The 17,791-nt window shown below is 41.4% G+C and overlaps 1 protein-coding gene across 3 annotated transcripts in view; it reads left to right on the top strand.

The window, feature by feature from the left end:
* The first annotated feature begins 132 nt into the window (after positions 1 to 132).
* GTF2E1 (general transcription factor IIE subunit 1) overlaps positions 133 to 17,791 on the top strand; it is a 49,313-nt gene continuing 31,654 nt past the window's right edge. Inside the window, exons 1-2 of one of the 3 annotated variants that reach the window (XM_048295039.1) lie at positions 133 to 217; positions 8,063 to 8,540. In XM_048295039.1, coding sequence (XP_048150996.1) covers positions 8,093 to 8,540 — 448 coding nt within the window. In that variant the 5' untranslated portion in view covers positions 133 to 217; positions 8,063 to 8,092. Of the gene's footprint in view, positions 218 to 240; positions 742 to 2,943; positions 3,120 to 8,062; positions 8,541 to 17,791 lie in introns of those variants that run through there. The other 2 variants (XM_048295040.1, XM_048295041.1) reach the window with 2 other exon arrangements.

The following is a 17,791-nucleotide window of genomic DNA, read 5'->3' as shown; positions in this document are numbered from 1 at the left end:
CGAAGGCGGGAAGGCGAGGAGCCGTACGGGCAGGCGATTGGCTCCCTTCCCTGTCACTCACCCCGCTGAGCGGCGCGCGGGGCGCGGGAAGGGAGGGGGCGGTGCTGCGCAGGCGCCGCCGGCGCCATTGACGCCAGAGGCGCGCGCGGCGGTGACGCGGGTGGCGGAGCCGCTGGAAGCGCCGCCCGGAGCCGGGAAGAGCTGGAAGCGGCGCCAGGTCAGTGCCGGCCCCGGGGAGCGGGGTGGTGCCTGCGGCCCGCGGAGGCCCCCGGCCTGGCGCTTGGGTGCCGCAGAGCGGCCCGCGGGGCCCGTGCTCCCCCCACGTTGTGCCCGTCTGGGCCCCTTCCATGCCTTGGCTCCTTCCCACCGTCTGCCGTTCCTCCTGCGGTGTTTGTTGAGGCTTTTTCTTTGTTTTGTTTTGTCTTTTTTTTTTTTTTTTTAAGAGGAGCTGCTGACCTCCTCCTGTCCTACAGAAACCAACACAGTTCGATGTTTAAACCTCACACATAGAATGCGTAGGGAATGGGAAGCTGTGCAGACGGCAGAGGGATTCTCCGCTCTGGCGTTAAAGCTTAGTCTGCTGCTGTAGTCCAGGAGGTCTGTGTAGTTTGTCATTTGAAGGGAGATGCAGGGCTATGGGCGTCTGAGGAGTAGCTGACTGGCAGAGCGAGCCCATTCCTGTTTGCCAGGTTTGAGCCAACCAGCCAGCGGTGTAGCCATTCAGTTTGCCAGGTCAGCAAGGTGAGGCTTGTGGGGTTTTTTTCTTCTTTTTGGTTATTTTGTGGGCGGGTTTTTTTTGTTTGGTGGGGTTTTTTTGTGTTTTAATTTTCTTCTGGCGTCAGGAACGTGCTGGTTCCCTGAGAAGCAGGAGAACATCACATCTCATAGTGGCACCGAACTGTTGTTAAATGGGTCCAGCTGTCAGGCTTCTGCCATTCCAAGCAGCTGAGAACGAACAGGGAAGATCAGCATTCTGAGAAGGGTGTTCAGCAGTGCACATCTAAGGTGCATTTTCATGAAGTGTAGGTGGTTTGATATTTTTCATCCACGAAAGGTGGAGATTTTTCTTTCATCCTTTCCAATGTAGTGGTATCCTCTCTTACCTGCTGGTTTTGTTGCTTGTCAGAATTCTCCACCAGCTCATTAAACTGCTGAAAAATGTCGCAAAAAGGGAAAAAAAAAAAAAAAAAAGATGTGTTTTTCTACTGTTAAGTGATCGGTTTGGTGCGGGAGAGCTGGCATGAGTGAGGGCAGAGCCATGTGCCTGGGAGAGGAGCACATGTCTTTATGGCAGGAATGAGGCTTGATGGGAATTGCATTCCTGCCTTCCACTTCCTGTGACATACAGCTCACTTTCTCACCGGATGCCTTAGGAGATTCTTCTAAACAAGAAACTATCTTAATTAAAGCTAATCTGATGTCTTTTTACTTAGTTTCTTTGTTTCTTTATTGCTTCTATCCACAATAGATACACACTTGCACTCCGATGCACTAAAACTGTACTGAATCCAATACTTCCATAGTGTTTCGTTGTCTTTCTGGAATTTCCAAAAGACAGTATTACATCACCTATCATGATGAAAAGCGTGGTGTTCCAGGGTTTATTGAATCCATAATGTGAAAAGCAATTACTGCTTTTTTCCTCGCAGAAACCTAGAAAGGAATGCTGGTGTTAAGCCCACTGTGCTTTGGTGTAATTATGACTTCCTAGGCTTGATATGTGAGAGAAGTGATCTTACTTTCTTCCCTTTAAACAAACTCCCAAAACCTTACAACTGCATTATGCGAGGGCCAATGCTTACACATCTCCAAAATAACACATATTCTGGTGTGTTCAGAGCGTAAACTGTAAGGGGTTCTGGTGTCCATAGTTAAAATCTTCTAGTGGCTTCACGTTACAGTTGAGTCAATTTTGCCACCATGTGGGGAAAGCTCGCTCATCTACATCCTTAGCCATGCATTCTTTTCTCTGCTTTGTGTTGGCTCTAGTCTGGTAACATAAATGATACAATTCTTGAACTTTTCCCCTTTGCCCTCTCTGAAATATCCCACTTTTTTATTTTGGCATGTTAGTTTCTCACTTTTTATCAACTTGCTTCACATTGCTACGTGAACAGTGAACTGTCAGAATTAGGACAGCAGGGTGGGGCTTGTGGCTAAAGGCAAGGAAGGAAATTATTTCCTCATGGGAGGGAAGGGGCCATTTGACTTAAGCTGTAACAGGAAGTTTCATCCATTTGTATACATGCACACAGGTGGTCCTTGACTTTCCTGACACCTTGCTATTGTTTATGCTGGGTTAAGATCATAAAAGTGATTGAGAATTACATCCTGAGCCTGCATTGTTGAATTTCTGCCTTGTGTGGTCAGACCTTGTGGCCTTATTACACCTGGCTCCATGTATTTTTACTTGTGAAAGTAGGAGAAAATGCCCTCCTTTCAGGCAGGCCCCTCAGCCTTTCTGTGTGCAGCTGCAGCACAACTTTTCATCCTGAATGAAGAAAACCCTTTGGTATCTGTGGCCTCCTGGCTTCAGTTTATGGAAAGCCAACAATAAGATGGGATTTAAGTGAAAGCAGATGGTTCTTTTCTGCCCTAATATTTCAAGGCAGGTCTTGCAGTGAAAATACACTATTTCTCATCAAGATATAGTGCAGGAGGAAGGCTGAGCAGCATTCTTGAACTTTCCAGGGAATGAAACTCAGTGAGCTCCTGATAAAATGCCAGAAGACTTTGGCTTTGCAACTGATGTGGGATAAAGGCAGTTCCGGGCTCAATACAGAGAGAAGCAAGTAAAAACAAGACTTGAAAGTGGAAGATTCTGTGCCCTTTTCTGGAAAGGATGAGTAGTGTCTGAGGTTACATTGTACAGACATTGAAAGTCTTGATGGCATGTTTTCCCACTGTAGTTCTGAAATGTATGCCTTCTCTCCCTGTTCTCAGGAAGATTCAGAATTGCTTCTTGTAGCTTAACCTCATCATCTTCTGAAAGACAGAATTTTAAATCTGGTTAGAGTGAGAGGCTACAAAACTGGGATCTGGTGTTTGCAAGTGACACCTGGAGCAGGATATGGCATGCACTGGCTCCAGGAAGCCTGTTGTACCTGCCACATTTACAGGTGAGGGGATTCTCCTATTATAACCTGATTTTGATTTTACCTCAAGAAACTGTGTCAGTGGTGTAAGGAAGTAACTTTTTTTTTTTTTCCCTTTCTTAAAAATCTTGTGTCGGAATCTTGGAGAAACATTTTCCAAGCAAATCAGCAAAAGCTGGTTTCAAAGACTTAGTGAAAAATAGCACTAACTATATAAATGTGGGGAAAAATAGGAAGCACCTGTGCAAGTGTTAACAGTATGTCTGATAGATTAGGTTCACAGCCAAACCTGCAACTCCAAATTTTCCTCCAAAAGAGATCTGTGGTGTTATAAAGGGTTTGTGTATCCGTGTGAGTCTGAAGAGCAGTCTGCTTCCTTTCTTAAGATTCTGCTTTTAAAGATCCTTTGTCAAATATATGAATAGTGAGACCATTACATTTTCTGGGTAAAATTAATGTAAGTCTCAAAAAGTTACAAGTTGAAACAGAATGATCAACATTTGTAGTATTGGATAAAAATTCATATTAGTTCACTGGCTGATGACTTCATATTTTCAAGTACCAGTTTCATCTACATTGTAGCTTCTAGGTTATAACCCTTCTAGCACTTTTTGTCTCACTTTTAGTCAAGAAAAGCAGGAAGAAAAACAGATCTAACTTCATTAGCGCAATTCCTGTTAGAGTTCATTGAAATTGAAAACTCTTGAAATTGTTGTATGTGGAGAAGAATAGTTCAGTTGCTTTGATGTTGCATCAGAAAAATCCTGAAAGTGGAGGTGTTTGCTCAGTTGAATTTCTGGCTTCTATGTGGTCTTTGTTCCCATCATACTGAATGGGGTTTTTTTGCAGTCGCTTGTTTTCGTCTTGATTTCCTTTCTGGCATCTCTGGTTATGCTGAAGGCCTCGTACATTTACTCAACCTGAGGTACAATCTTGCAGAAGGTACCCTGATTTTCTTCACCCAACAGATCTGATTGTGGTGTGTAACTGTCTCTTTTTTCAGTGTTGCCTTTTATAGACACATCAATATTAATTCTTTCAATTACAGCAATTTTAAAAACCCAGCAGATGTGTATTTAGGTTTGCTGTCCTACTGTGTTAACACAGACAGGTCTGCTTTCCTCCTGTACCCATAATACTGAATCGTATTAATGTAATTACCCAGAGCAATTCCCCAACAACTGTCTTTTTTAATAAAGTCCATGTTTAAATTTGGAATTTTTTCTTTTGGCTGTTTCTGAATATGATTCTGTCCAGTGTGCCTTATTATTGATGCTGTAGGTGCTTACTGGCATAGCTGAGTATCTTGGCCATTGATTTTTTTTTTTTTTTTTTTCCTGAAAATGTTCCTTGATGTTCATAAATTATTAAGGTCAGTTCAGACATTATTATGAAACACATGCACGTCCATTAAAACCTTGTTAAAAGGTGTTACCATATTTCTTTGCACATGTAATTAATTCAGGCTTGACTTACTGCTTCAGGGGAAGGTGAAATCATTGCTCCAGGATGCAACAGTACAGTCCCCTGGTTTTGAATTTTGTGAGCTGTATTGGCGTGTTTTTTGCCTGGTGGAAGATGGTAAGAATTTGCAGTTTAGGGATTAAAAGCCTTGGATTCTTCATGGGCTAGACATCAGCTTGGCCTGGTGAGATCTGGCAGCTGTATGCACTTGGCTTTGGTTTATTTTTCCCCTCAAAGATGGCACTAGTCAGTTGTTTGTTTCACCCAAAGGCTGTCCTCTGCAGGATTTAGAACTTAACCTGTGTTAATCCACTTTTTGAAGTAGAGGATAACAGGAAAGAATGGTTTCTGGTATTTTCAGGATGCTTGTATTTCCATATATTCCCAGCTGGAAGGAAACCAGTATCACAGTCAAGAAGCCCTCTGTGACCTGACATAGAAGGTACATATGGACATAGAAGATTTGGACATCACTCAAAATCTCCAGCAGAGGAGAAGAAATTGTGTTAAAACTCCTAGTCCCACTAGATGAAAAAGAATATTTTCTAGTGATTGACACTAAGAAATATTATTAAATCTCTGACTGTTGCTGAAAACTCTCAGAGTTGGTTTTATTTATTGACCCCTTGTAGGTCTCTGTTTAAGCTGTTTGAGTGCATAATTCAGGAAATTGTTCTTTAAACCTGTTTTGGAAGTGTCTGTGGAAATCTGCAGCTGTCTTATCAATGCAGAGGAAGTGCTTTCCATCAGCTCTCAGATGAGGTATCCAGAGTGAGATGTGCTTATTTAAAAACACTTTTCTCCTTTTTTTTATTTCAGCTGATATTCTGAAGGTTACTGTGCCCCATGCAAGTTGCATCACCAAGTTTTTCTGCAAGGAAGTTTTAGGGAAAGTGGATTGTTGAGAAGAGAAGGTTGTCTGCTCTTCAAATCAGCACTTAAAAAGCTTTTGACTTTAAAAATTTTAGTTTTTAAATCACCTGGGGTGCCGGGTTTTATTTAAAATTGATCTTTACGTTCATTCTTTACTGTGCTTTAACTCTGAATAAGATTTAATCAATTTGAATATATCAAGGCTTCCTTCCAGCTTCTGCATTGACGTTGTTTTATAGTGTCAGTATGTTGCTGACAGATACAGTCAAAACCAAGATTTATCTTTAAGTGACTGAAAGACGGAAAAAATACCAACAGAATGAAGTTGATCTTAAAGGACAGTATCCTGTGACAGTATTTCGATTCGGTCTGGCTTAGAGATTCCAAAATACTGCATGGCTAACTCTTGATGGGGCATCCTTTATTGCTAACACTTTCACCTTCAATGAAAAGCTCTATAAAGCTCTCCTTTGTGTGAGATAAATCACTGTGTATCTGGCATACAAGAGAAAGCTGACTGACTCTAGAAGTACTTGTTTCATGGTTAATTTGTGGTGTGATAGACGTATTTTAATTGAATTTCCTTAAAGGGAAGCTGTAGCTGGACATCCAGGCATTGTTTTCTGTAAGCTATTTTCAGCCTGCACGCCAGCAGTCAACAAACTCAGTTAATTTCAGTTTGAGCACTGTGAATACCGTTTGGCCCTAAGTTAGAGGAAAAGAAAAGCTTAAGCGGGGAAGTGTTTTAGAAGAAAAACACGAAGGTGGTTTTTTTCTTATCCAACAGGCAGAAAAGACAGGATCATCTTAATTTACTTACTGTGAAGCTTCACATTCCACAGCCTAATTGCTTTGCAGTTGCACTGGCCATAACCATTGGGAGGAACATCCCTCCTCAGTGGCAGAAGAGGGTAGGGGTAGAAGAGGAGTAAAGCTTCAGTGGGTAATGTTACACTTTTCTGAAAGGACACTGTTCCTCATTAGAAAAAAAAATCCAAGCAGGCTACTGGGATAAATGATCACAGATTTTGGAGAAGTCTTAGCTGATGAAAGTGAGTCAGCAGCTGCTGGGTTACATGCAGAGCTGGTGATCTCTGGGGAATGTCTTAGTGTGGGGAGTGTAGAAAAGTTGTGTAATGGTGTTTGCCAAAGGGCCTATCACAGGTTTTATGATAGCGATGGAAAAAACAGGATGCTCATCCAGGTCCTTTCTTCTGCTGTCGCTTTCTGCTTTCCTTTGTTTGATAGGCTTGAATACTGGGGAGATATGCATACAGTGTGTGCAACATCTAATGGAAGTGAAAATTGAGATTGGCAGAGTTTTGCAATTCATCATATTAGTTCACAGATGAAAATTGAGTAGCAATAATAAAGAAATGGAAATTAGGGTGTGGGGGGGTTTTTCTTTAGTGGAAGAACCTTTTGCTTAAGAAATGGTTACTCATGTCCTAAACTAACATAGGAAACTCATACTGAACAAGATAATTCAGAGTCTTATTTGATGTTAACTGGAAGTGCAGCTTTCTGAGTGGGTATTTCAAAAGCACCTCTAATACTTTGTTCTTACCTTGAATCCCTGCTGTTGTCTGTGAGCTAAATCTGACAGGGGGTGACAATGTGAGAGATTCCTTCCATGTGATCCTATATATGTTGCCATGTATGTCACAGAAACTTGTAATAGTCGTGATCATTTGTGCCATTTGATGTTAAGGTGAAGGAAAGTGAAGTGAAAATACAGTACTTAGAAGTGATTGTCTTGTCACAGACAGCCTGGTTAAGTGATGGTAAGTAGCTCAAAGGATACTTCATGGAATACTTTCTTCTTTTTTAAACACATTGTCACTTCATGTTGGGTATGTCTTGATTTTTGCTTCATTTATTATGCTACATTCTTCATGGGCTTTTAAAGTCTGAGTGTGGGACTTTAAATGAAGGCTCAGTCCTTTTTAAGGGCCTATTTGCTCATACAAGAAGAAGGCTGAAGCAGTTTGTAGTGCAGGAGTTGGTAGTGCTAATGGTTTTCATACTGCAGATAGTTGTCTGAGGTCTGTTTATCAGAAAGTATCTGTTCTCATGGTGCAGCTGGGAGCTTTTGCTTGAGTGCATACCAGCCTGTACAGCGAGCTGTCCTCATACTGCATCTCTGCCCAGGGATGGCTGAGGTGTTAAACCAGACAGGGCTGCTTACAGTGGGATCAAGTGATGTCAGCTGAGGCCATAAGACTCCTCTCCTGGGCTGTCTTAGGACCTTTCTTGCTGTAGCCATTTTCTTCTTTTCCCAATTTACAAGTCTCAGCTATCCCAAAACTGTCTTTTGGAGCTCAGCTTGAAGACAGCTTTCTTAGTCTAGCTGTGTTGGCTGTGACTGAATAGAAATGAAATGTGCTGTATGTTTTGGTACCAATTTCTCGTGTGCTTTTTAAAAAGTTTTACATGATTTTGTTTTGAATGAGAGGTACCATTTCCTATTTCTATTTCTGTAGCATTATTGACACCTAAGGAGACAGTAAGGGCTTGGGAAAGGGAAATGGAAAACACCCCATCCTTTTCTTACCTGTAAGTAAGATAAATAGAAAGTCTGGAAGACCAGAAGACTAGTTAAGAATTCATCTGCCTTTTTTTCCTTGCAGTATACATGAAGTCCAAGATCTGAACCTGCTATGACTGACCCAGACGTCCTCACTGAGGTCCCTGCAGCTCTCAAACGCCTTGCCAAATATGTGGTGCGTGGCTTTTATGGCATTGAGCATGCTTTGGCTCTGGACATCCTCATCAGGAACCCCTGCGTGAAGGAGGAGGACATGCTAGAGCTCCTGAAGTTTGACAGGAAGCAGCTGAGGGCTGTCCTCAACACCCTCAAGGGTGACAAGTTCATCAAATGCAGGATGAGGGTCGAGACAGCTCCCGATGGCAAAACCACACGCCATAACTATTACTTCATCAACTACCGCCTGCTGGTGAACGTGGTCAAGTATAAGCTGGACCACATGCGCCGCAGGATCGAGACCGATGAGAGAGACTCCACCAATCGTGCCTCTTTTAAGTGCCCCATTTGCTTCAGCACTTTCACAGATTTGGAGGCCAACCAGCTGTTTGACCCCAGGACAGGTAAGGGTACAGGTAACAGAGTGCTCTTGATGTCTCCTGTGGTTCTAAGTGCTGGACTTTAAGGAGACAGAGCCTTAGGAAAATTCTCTTTGAGTTTGGCCAGAGCTAGAGGGCACTCTGTTTCTGCAGGTGGTAAATGCTTGAGCAAAATACAAAAGCAGTGTATACAGACTTAACACAGACTGTACAGACAAACAGCACTCTTGGTGAAGTGCTTTTGAGTGACAAGCAGTAGAGAAATGGAAGCCTTAAAGTCACATGCAAGGGTGAATAAGGCAATCTGTCCTTGTTGGAAGCTGACGGCTTTTTGGTATAACCTGGTCTTGCCCATGAACTGTAAGACTTCCAGGTAGTTTGCAGAGAGGGCATATGTAGAGTTGACTTTAGTTGGTCATGCAAGGAGTGAGTTGTTACTGTTTAATATTCTCCTAGCCTAGTGCATTATACTGCACAACCCTGTTTCCTGGTGTAAGGCAGTCTCACGAAAGTTAAAAGAAATTACTTACAGACTTGTTTGTGGTTGGGAGTAAACAAGATTCTTATTCATGTATAAGTCTCAGTGGAAGTGTGTATCTGTCTCATGCATATGAAATGAGAGTCTTTCCTGGGTGTCATTGTCTACTTTGTGCTACTGTGCCAGGGAATAAAAGGAGGAACACCTGCACCTGATGAGATTGTTTTGCTAGTCTAATCTGGGATTATTTTGGGGGGAAGGCAGAGAGGCTAGGTGTTAATTTACTTTTTAAGTTTTTCCTTTTGAATTTTCTGTCCTGATCTTACTTTTTCAGAAAAGTAAGAGGACAAAAGTCAGGACAGCTCTTGGACACATTTAGGTGTGATGTTTTGTGTCAGTTAACATAATGAGAAACTGTAAATTTGACTCTTCAGGAACATTGAAGCTTTTAATCTAGGGTTACTGATGTCTAACCTGCAAAGTGCAAATGCCCAGTAGATGTTCAGCCTATCATTTTCCCTTTTTCCTGCCTCCAAAGTTAAAAAGCTGTGAAACTCCTTTTACTTGAGCAACCATGAAGATGTTACTTAGTAGTGGAGAGGCAAAATCCACTAAGTCAAGTAACAGTTGTTGATAAAATTCAGTGCAACTCGCTGAGTAGAAATTGCTTCCTTGTGGAGGACCAAACCAGCAGTGCCAGCGCAAAAGTTCTGTGCTCACCACTGAGTGTAGAAGCTCTATGTGCTGTCCACAGTTAATGATTGTCTGTGGTGGCTATGGTTGAGTGTGTTGGGCTGAAGGGAAATAGTGCTTTTGTAGCTTGCATTGGTAAGGGGAGAGTAGAGAACCTGTGCAGAGAGCACACACAGTGGCAAGTGTGAGACACTGATTCCGGGGGGACCTGTAGCATTTTGCAAAGGCCTGTGGCCATTGCCTCCCAGCCTGTGTGGGCAGTGAGTTCTGACAGCAAAGAACTGCCTGTCAAGGAGGTGCTGAAAATAATAACGCTGGAATTTGGCTTTGATACCAAGGCCAGGAACTGATAAGGTTAACTAAGGGTCTGTCTGCAGTACAGGCACTGGCTGTGTCCACAATGTGAAATCATTCACTGGCACATGGAGTGTTTTATTTTCTGATGGAGGAAAAGGCTGAGTGCTGTTTTCTCAGCAATTCCCAGGAGCTGAGTTCTGTCAGTATTTGTGCAATAACAAGATTGTCAGTTTACCTCCACTTACTTTCAGTAAGAGCATATCTGCCTAGAATTTATGTATATTCTGTTTCTATTTATACTATTTTTTAACTTCATCTAAATAGTGTACAATGATACTGTTGTATGGCTGCTTTATATTGTAGTGGATTGTGTTGTCTGCACATTTCCTGCTGCTCTGGAATTCTGTATTAGAAAAGAACTGAGAGACCTTTAGGTCTTTCACAGAGGAAGCTCATGAGGTCAAGGCATGCAGAGAAACAAGGTTTGTTAGATAGTGAATAGCCATCCTTTTCCAAGAATGTCTTTAGCTCCTGTCAGTGCTAAAGATAAGCCTCTCCCACTCCTGGAAACTTGTGGCTGTACAACTGCTGAAGGGTAGCTGAAAGCCACATAGCTTCAGTCACAGTTGACCTGAGCTGTTCTTAGACTGCAGCTTTGTTGATAAGACTTCGTGAATTAAAAGGCCTGCAGGGCCAAAATCTGTTAATCCATGGAGCAGGTAGGACATGGAAGGCATCCTCTGCACCAGTCTGGACCAAGCTGCACTTAAATTGAGAGTTTTTTCTTAAAAGATATCCTTTTTCTCTGTCTGCCTTTTGTCCTTGTCATTCAGAGACGTGTACGATTTAGATGTCCTGCGTTTTCTTCTGCTTTGCTTTCCTCTTTCATATCTACAACTCAAATGCAAATTCTGAGCAATTGTAGAATGGAAGAGTTGCTCTTACCCTTCCTTATTAGCAAGGGTGAAGAGGTTTCCAGACCCCTTCCATGACTGTGGTCATTATACTGGAATTTGTGAACTAAGAGTGCTTGTGAAGAACCTGTCCATAATTTGGGTCTGTAGAGCTCTTTAATTTTTATCACAGCATCTGTGTCTACCTCTTGGATTTAGCAGAGCTTTGTTTCTTACAGGTCAAGTGGCTCTCTTTTGGCTCTGTTCTTTACTCTATCTCTGAATAATGTTGAAATAAACGGAAGTGGGTTTTTTTTCATCAGAAAATGTGATTATTGATGGTTTTGGAGGGTAGATGTATGTCTGCTGAGAGAAAATAATTGATAATAAGAAGGGTATGTTTTCAGGGCATGTAGGTACAGATGTGCTTTTGACTGCTTTTCACTTAACTTGGGAAAAATACTTTGAACAGAGTAGCGTGTTTGCCACTAAAGTAATTTTAAATGTAGATTTTAAATAGTATAAGTGTTACTTTGAGAGTGTGTTCTCTCTGTTTTTAAAAGCATTATAAGATTTTTTTCTCCATCCCTTTTTGTGCCATCAAATATCTCAACCCAAAAAAAGCTCCAAAGACTTCCTATGCTGTCACAGGTTGAACAACTCTTATCTGGTACTTCAAGGAAGTTCAAGGACAGGATGTGAGACAATGAAAGGCAAGATGACACAAAAAACTGGAGTTTTCCTGCTTCAGCTCACAAGGGGATCTTTTAAAAAGTGAAAAGAAATGCATGCTGTGTTGGAGGAGTTGCTTGGTTGTATGACCAGTGAGTGCCTCCTAACTCTGAGGATGGCATGCCCAGGTCAGGAGTTGTAGCCCCATCTGTTCTGCGTGAGGAGCTTGAAAAGGAGATCTCCAGCTGTCACACTTTCTCCTCAGTGGTGTTTTTTACTGTTGCCTCCAAAGAAGTGGTATCAGTAACCTCTGGGTTTAGAGGCAAATAGCTTGAACACAGCATGATTTTATTGTGCGAAAGTTTGCAATGGAAGCTTGTAACAAACCTTAGAAGAACTTTCTGATTGAAGAGTTTGTCAATTTGCAGTTTGCCTATTGATGGGAATTGGTGCAGACTGGGTTGTTACAGGCTGAGCAGGCACTTTTGCAAGCGTTTTGTAATCTACAGGAGGGAAAATACTAATGCTGTATGAATGAAGTGTTACTTCGAGCTTTGTGTTCCAGATGGGATGACTGAGAAAGGAAAAAGATTGTTGTTTTCCTGAAAGATCCTAGTATAAGCACTTGATCCTTGCCTTTTACCTGTATCATCATCTGCTGTCTGACCGTACTGTGGTATTTCATCACTCCTGATTCCACATGTGGAAGCTCAAAGCTTGCTGCTGCTGTTGTGATGAAACCTTATGCAGGTGGAAAACTGAAGCTATTCCCCTGAACAAGATAAGGGGCTATCTCTTGAGGCAGGGGGTGTACCAGGAAAGAGTTTAACTGAGGAGCAGTAAGAAAAGCCAGCTGTGAGATGCATGATGTGAATAACACTGCTGGACTCGGTCTACTGCCGGGCCTGGGCTGACAGTGGACACATAAGGGAGCACTGGGTCTTCCTGTTTCACCTAGAGATCGGATGCTACATTAGTCTGTTAAACCTATGGGAAGAATTTTCGTCTCTGTGCTTTTAAATGTAGAAGCTGCAGAAATTTGGGTTCTTTAGGCCAATCCCTTGAATCGCAGATCAATCTAAACAACTCGATACCATCTTGTGGATTGGCTTTTTGGAGAATTAAATCCGCCCACGTGCCTTCAGTGGAGTGCGGGGGAAGGAGGGCAAGAGCTGCATTTCTCACCCGGTAGAGGGCTCTGTCTTTTCTCTCTACAGATGGGCTTGGGTTGATTAATCAATGGAATGTCACAACACTGGAAATTATGTTAATGGATGTGTGTTTCTGTAGTGTGATTAATTGAATCTGAATGGAGAAGGTCTCTGATGTATCCTATTGTCATACCCTAATCATATTTGTAAATCTAGTGAAGTGTTGGAGTTAACTGTCAAATTCAAGGTCAGTTTGAAAGAAAGTATGTGAGTAGAAACTGCAAAAGGGAGAGTGAGGTGTAAGTGAAGGAGTGGCAGAAATGAGATTCTGCAGTGCATCACACTGGTATTCAGTCCTGGATTTCCTTAGGTAGTCTAAATACCAAATTGTATCAGTATACTCACCAGTGCAGCAAGTGTATTTGATGTTAGAAAGTGTAAGGCTAGACGAAGTAGTTTTTCCACTGTTCTCTTCTACCTTTGCGATACAATTTCTACCCAGTCTTGTGTTTCTTTCACTTCTGTTACTGTGAAGAAAAATATTGACGTTACCAGTACATCGTAATTACAGTTGATCTCTCATGTACATCTATACATTGTGTCCTCACCATAATATTCAGTTAGATAAGGTGCGAACAGTAGTGGAAAGAAAAGGATGGAAGACAAGTGGGTAATGTGAATTGGAAAGATGATGCTTGTTGGGATGTTTTTAATTGCAGTTGTAATCACTGAAGTATTTTGTTGCTTTTGGAAATCACAGCAGTTAATTACTTGTCTACTCTTTGTACTCCCACAGTTTGCTCTTGGTTTGGTGAACGATTTTGTGGGGATGTCTTGCTGTTCCTGAAAATGCAGTGTAATGGTAACATACTGTGTATCTGGATGCCTTTCTTATTCTGTGTACTGATAAGAAATTTAATTTAGGAAGAACAAATTGAAGGTGACAATATCAGTTTTATAGAAGGAAAGACAACACCTTGAATATCATTTTAACCCACTTGTTTTACTGTCAGCCTCTCACATGTCCTTTGTGTACTTCCTAACAGAATTGCACGTAACACATTCAGAGACTGGTTTTCTGTACCTGTCACAAGGCACCTAATATCACATTCAGGCAGCCTGTTTGCAGCTGAGCGCTTGTATGATTTGGGCCCTGTTTCTGAGATGAGAAATTTGACTAGTCTTTCATTTTTTTGCTTTGCTACTTTTGCCTTGCTACTTTTACTTTTGCTTTGCTACTTTTGCTACTGCCTTTTCTCCTGAGTGCTCAGCTCCTCACTTCACCCCCAGTGAGCTGCTCAGAACACATCTGTCTTCTCGTCTTCTTTTGAATTGCCACTTCCTCAGGCAAGTTCTATGTTAGCTTCAAAACTTCCTCATCTGATTCAAATTACTTTTGAGCCTGTACTATCTATTTTGTTAATTTTTTATTATGCTTCCCCTTTTCCCTGCTTTTTGCCTTACCCTTTCTTGGGGAGCTCTTGTGTCCATTTCTAGTACATCTCTTTTTGTATTCTGTCCTTTCCAGCCATTAGAAAAAAAATAAATCACATGGAGCTATTTATTCTATATATTTACACAATGTAGTCAGTGCTATTTGATCTTTATGCTGTTGATTCTTGTCCTTTAAGTTCAATAATTTTCAGACATTCTGGATAGCTTTGTCTGCCACGTACTGCCATGTGTGTGCTATATGATGCTACTACTATAACAATTTACAGCTTTTAACCAGCCAAAATGAGGACTTGGCAAGTCTTAATGTAAATAGGCATACCAAAACTTCCCTTGAAAAAGAAAGAATTCAGAACAGTTCTGCTTTGAACAACTTCGTGTTCTGTGAAGTTGTGGGTTTTTGTTATCATTGTTAGCTTTCCAAGTGCATAAAAACCCAACAATGTGATTTTCCTTGACTCTACAAGCACATTTTGTTTGTCTGTGCTACCACTGAGAGCTTTTGGCAAACACCAGCAGAAGGAAACTGTCCGTGCTCTGCTTAGTTTTTCTATTTCTATTCAGATTCCTGGCAAAATCTCCAAGAGTATTCCTGTCAGCTTCACTCTGCTTCAGCTTGATAAGGCTTGGAGCCACAGGGAAAGGAAAACTGAGAAAAACGTATCAGGATTAACGCATGTTTTCCTCAAAGTAAGAATACTCTGTAGAGTGACTTAAAGGGTACATCTTAAACTCATTCCCTGTGGGTTGGGCACCCTGTCTGGAAGGTAACCAGCTGGTCCAACCATGGATCTCTCAGCTTGATGGAGAAACAGGTGAAGGTAGGTTTAGAACCTGTGCTATGCAGAAAATCAGGCCAGAGGACAAGCTGCTGCCTGCAGAATGCTGGCTGGTCACTTCCCTGTATTCTACACTGACCTCTGGCTGGAGTGCTGTGTCTCTTAGATTAAGAAAACCTATCTGATAAATGCATGGCCTGACTTACAGTATTGATGCCTTTTTTTTTTTTTAATCTGCAAAGGGCATTTTATTATTTGAGTGCACAAAGTAATTGCCCTTCAAGTAAAGGTTATCACTTTAACTTCTCTTAGCTTTGCAAATTGAAATAGATAGCAGCAAGAGGATCTCTGTAAAATCTGTGAATATTGCTAAGCCATTTTCAGTGATGAAAGCTGAACTGCAGCATTCCTATCTTTTATTCTAGTAACTTGTTCTTTTGAAACTGCATTCTTGGTAATGCTGTCTGCAAAGAGTGTTACTGTTTTAGACATGGGCATCTCTAAGTCAGATCAAGAGCTCATGGAGAATCCTGTAACTTGTATTGCAGTCTCTCTGCTGCTGGATGCAATTCAAGGGTATAGTATGTTGGCTCAGTTGGTATTTTGGTGTAGCCTTCTTGATTGAAAGAAAAAATACCGATCTACGGTTCCCACTGGGCTTCCTTTGGATAGTCCCTCTGCCCAGTTGTGCTTTTCTGTGCTTAGTGTCTGGCTTAATTTATCCAGAGTAGGACCAACAGAAGAACTCTGTCAGCTCAGAGCTGCTGAGGTTGTGCATATGTGCATGGAGAAGAAATAGTTTACTGAGAAGAGGAAAGGATTCCTCTCTTCCAGTTTATAGTGAATACATATTGAATACATATTAAATCATCTGACGCTTCTGAATGATCAATAATTTCATGTGTGTCTCATCCATTTTTTGAATGTTTAATTTACCTTTTTGAGATAAATTTCTTTGCTTAAAAATGGTGTTACAGTAATTTTAATTTAGTTGAGCTAAAAACGATCTGCACACTGAGATGAATGAGCAACGTGATATTCCTCTAGATAATAGAAAGTTGTTCTTAAGGTGCTGCCTTTTTTTTTTTAAAAACATGAAAGGTTACATTTCTCCCCTTCTCTAACTGCAAATCTATCTCAATCAGGAATGGGAAACTGTGGCATGCAATGTAGGTTAATGTTGTTGTGAAATGCCAAAGGAAATTTGGTTGATATTTTAAATTTTCTTGAATTTACTGCCTAAACTATGGCCAAGGAATAAATAAATACAGGCAATTCCAGATACACATTGCAGTCTGTGATCAAGTTGCTATTTCACAGCTGAGTTACAGCCCTGCTTTGCCCTTGGAGCACCTTGCATGCCTCATTCTCCACTGATAACCTGCTGTGGCCCCCTGGCAGAGCTTATTGACTTATATCCTGTACAGTGCTCTAGAGAAATGTATTTTAAACTGCTTACTGGGCCCCTGGACTGTCTTTGTATAGCTGTACTTGGTTCTTGGCCAGAAAAAAACCTGGTGTCTATTTGGCTTTCAATTTAAGATCAGAGTAATACAGCTGGGTGTGTTTTCTCCCCAAGTGCTGTCAGGGTACAAGCTGGAGGCTCAAGTGTGTCCATCCTGTACAGATATGTGTCTTTGAGAGCACACTGCAAGTCAGGTATGGAGCTTGAAGAAAGAAAATCTGTCAACCCATGTGTGAGTAAGTGATTCTGCTGCTTGAGGAACAAGCCTTTTTGCAATCTAGAGTTACCAAGGTTTTTTTGCTTGAAAATATGAGATTTGGGGATGCAGAAAGAAGAGAGTGGAAGTGCAGAGATCATGGGATCTCAAGTGCAAGACAAGATGCATTTTAGAAGATAAGTAAACAGTCCAGTGTCCAGTGTTCCACCTAACCTTGTGCTCTTTGGAGAGAGGCAACAGTAGCAGGAGGCATGAAACCTGCTTGGTGAAGATTTGCACTTCAAAAGGATTGGCAAGGCTTTTAATTCTCTCTAGTAGGGATGGCCAGGAAGGGCATTTCATCAGAACACAGCATCTTGTCTTCAATGATTAAAAGAAATCTGGGTGTCAGAAGGAAACAGGCAGCTGCTTTGGCAGAACAGGAGGAAGCTCAATAATACAAAACTGTTCTGAACATGCCAGTCTAAAATTGCATCATGGAAGCATTTTCTCTCTTTGCAGTCAAAATTTGTCTTCCACCTGGGCTGTTTAATAGTTTTATTCTTACTTTCTTGTTTCTTCTTGGAGACTTAACATAAGTTAACACAAGTGGCTAATAATAACCAGGTTCTTTGGTTGTGCTTACAGGTGGAGCTAAGGCAGGCTGTCTTTTCTGGATTCCCTTTGCTGTTAGTCTGAAACAGTATGACCCAGTTTACTGACTTCAGGCTGGGGAAAAGAAACAATCCTACTTCTGAAAACAATCCTGTTGAGAAGTAGATAAATGTGTTTAGTAGTTTTATTGCATGACTGGAGTATATAAGCTCCTAATGACCATGATTATGGGAATACTTGAATACTGTAGTTTTAAGTTGCAAAGAGAAGATTAGCAACTTCTGAATGTAATTCAGTGGAGTTGAAAGAAGAGATACCTTTTTAATTTCCATAATAATTGCACTGAGCTGCTGAAACTGATTAAAAAGGGGTTTGCTTATCTACCCTGAAGCCTAAAAAGCAGTGAGGGACAAGGATGTAACTGGACCATAAAAGACAAAGGATTAGGTCTTTTATGAATCTTCACTCAAGCTGAAATGGAGAGATGGCAGTCTCAGTGGTTCTTCCTGCTTTGTGAACAAGATCACATAAATATATGATTGTTGTTGGGAACAGACCACATCAATTTTAAAAACAAACAAAAT

Source organism: Corvus hawaiiensis, chromosome 2, assembly GCF_020740725.1.
Source record: "Corvus hawaiiensis isolate bCorHaw1 chromosome 2, bCorHaw1.pri.cur, whole genome shotgun sequence".
Taxonomy (NCBI): Eukaryota; Metazoa; Chordata; class Aves; order Passeriformes; family Corvidae; genus Corvus; species Corvus hawaiiensis.
Note: the sequence above shows the minus strand (reverse complement) of the source record. Positions and strands in the feature narration are given on the sequence as shown.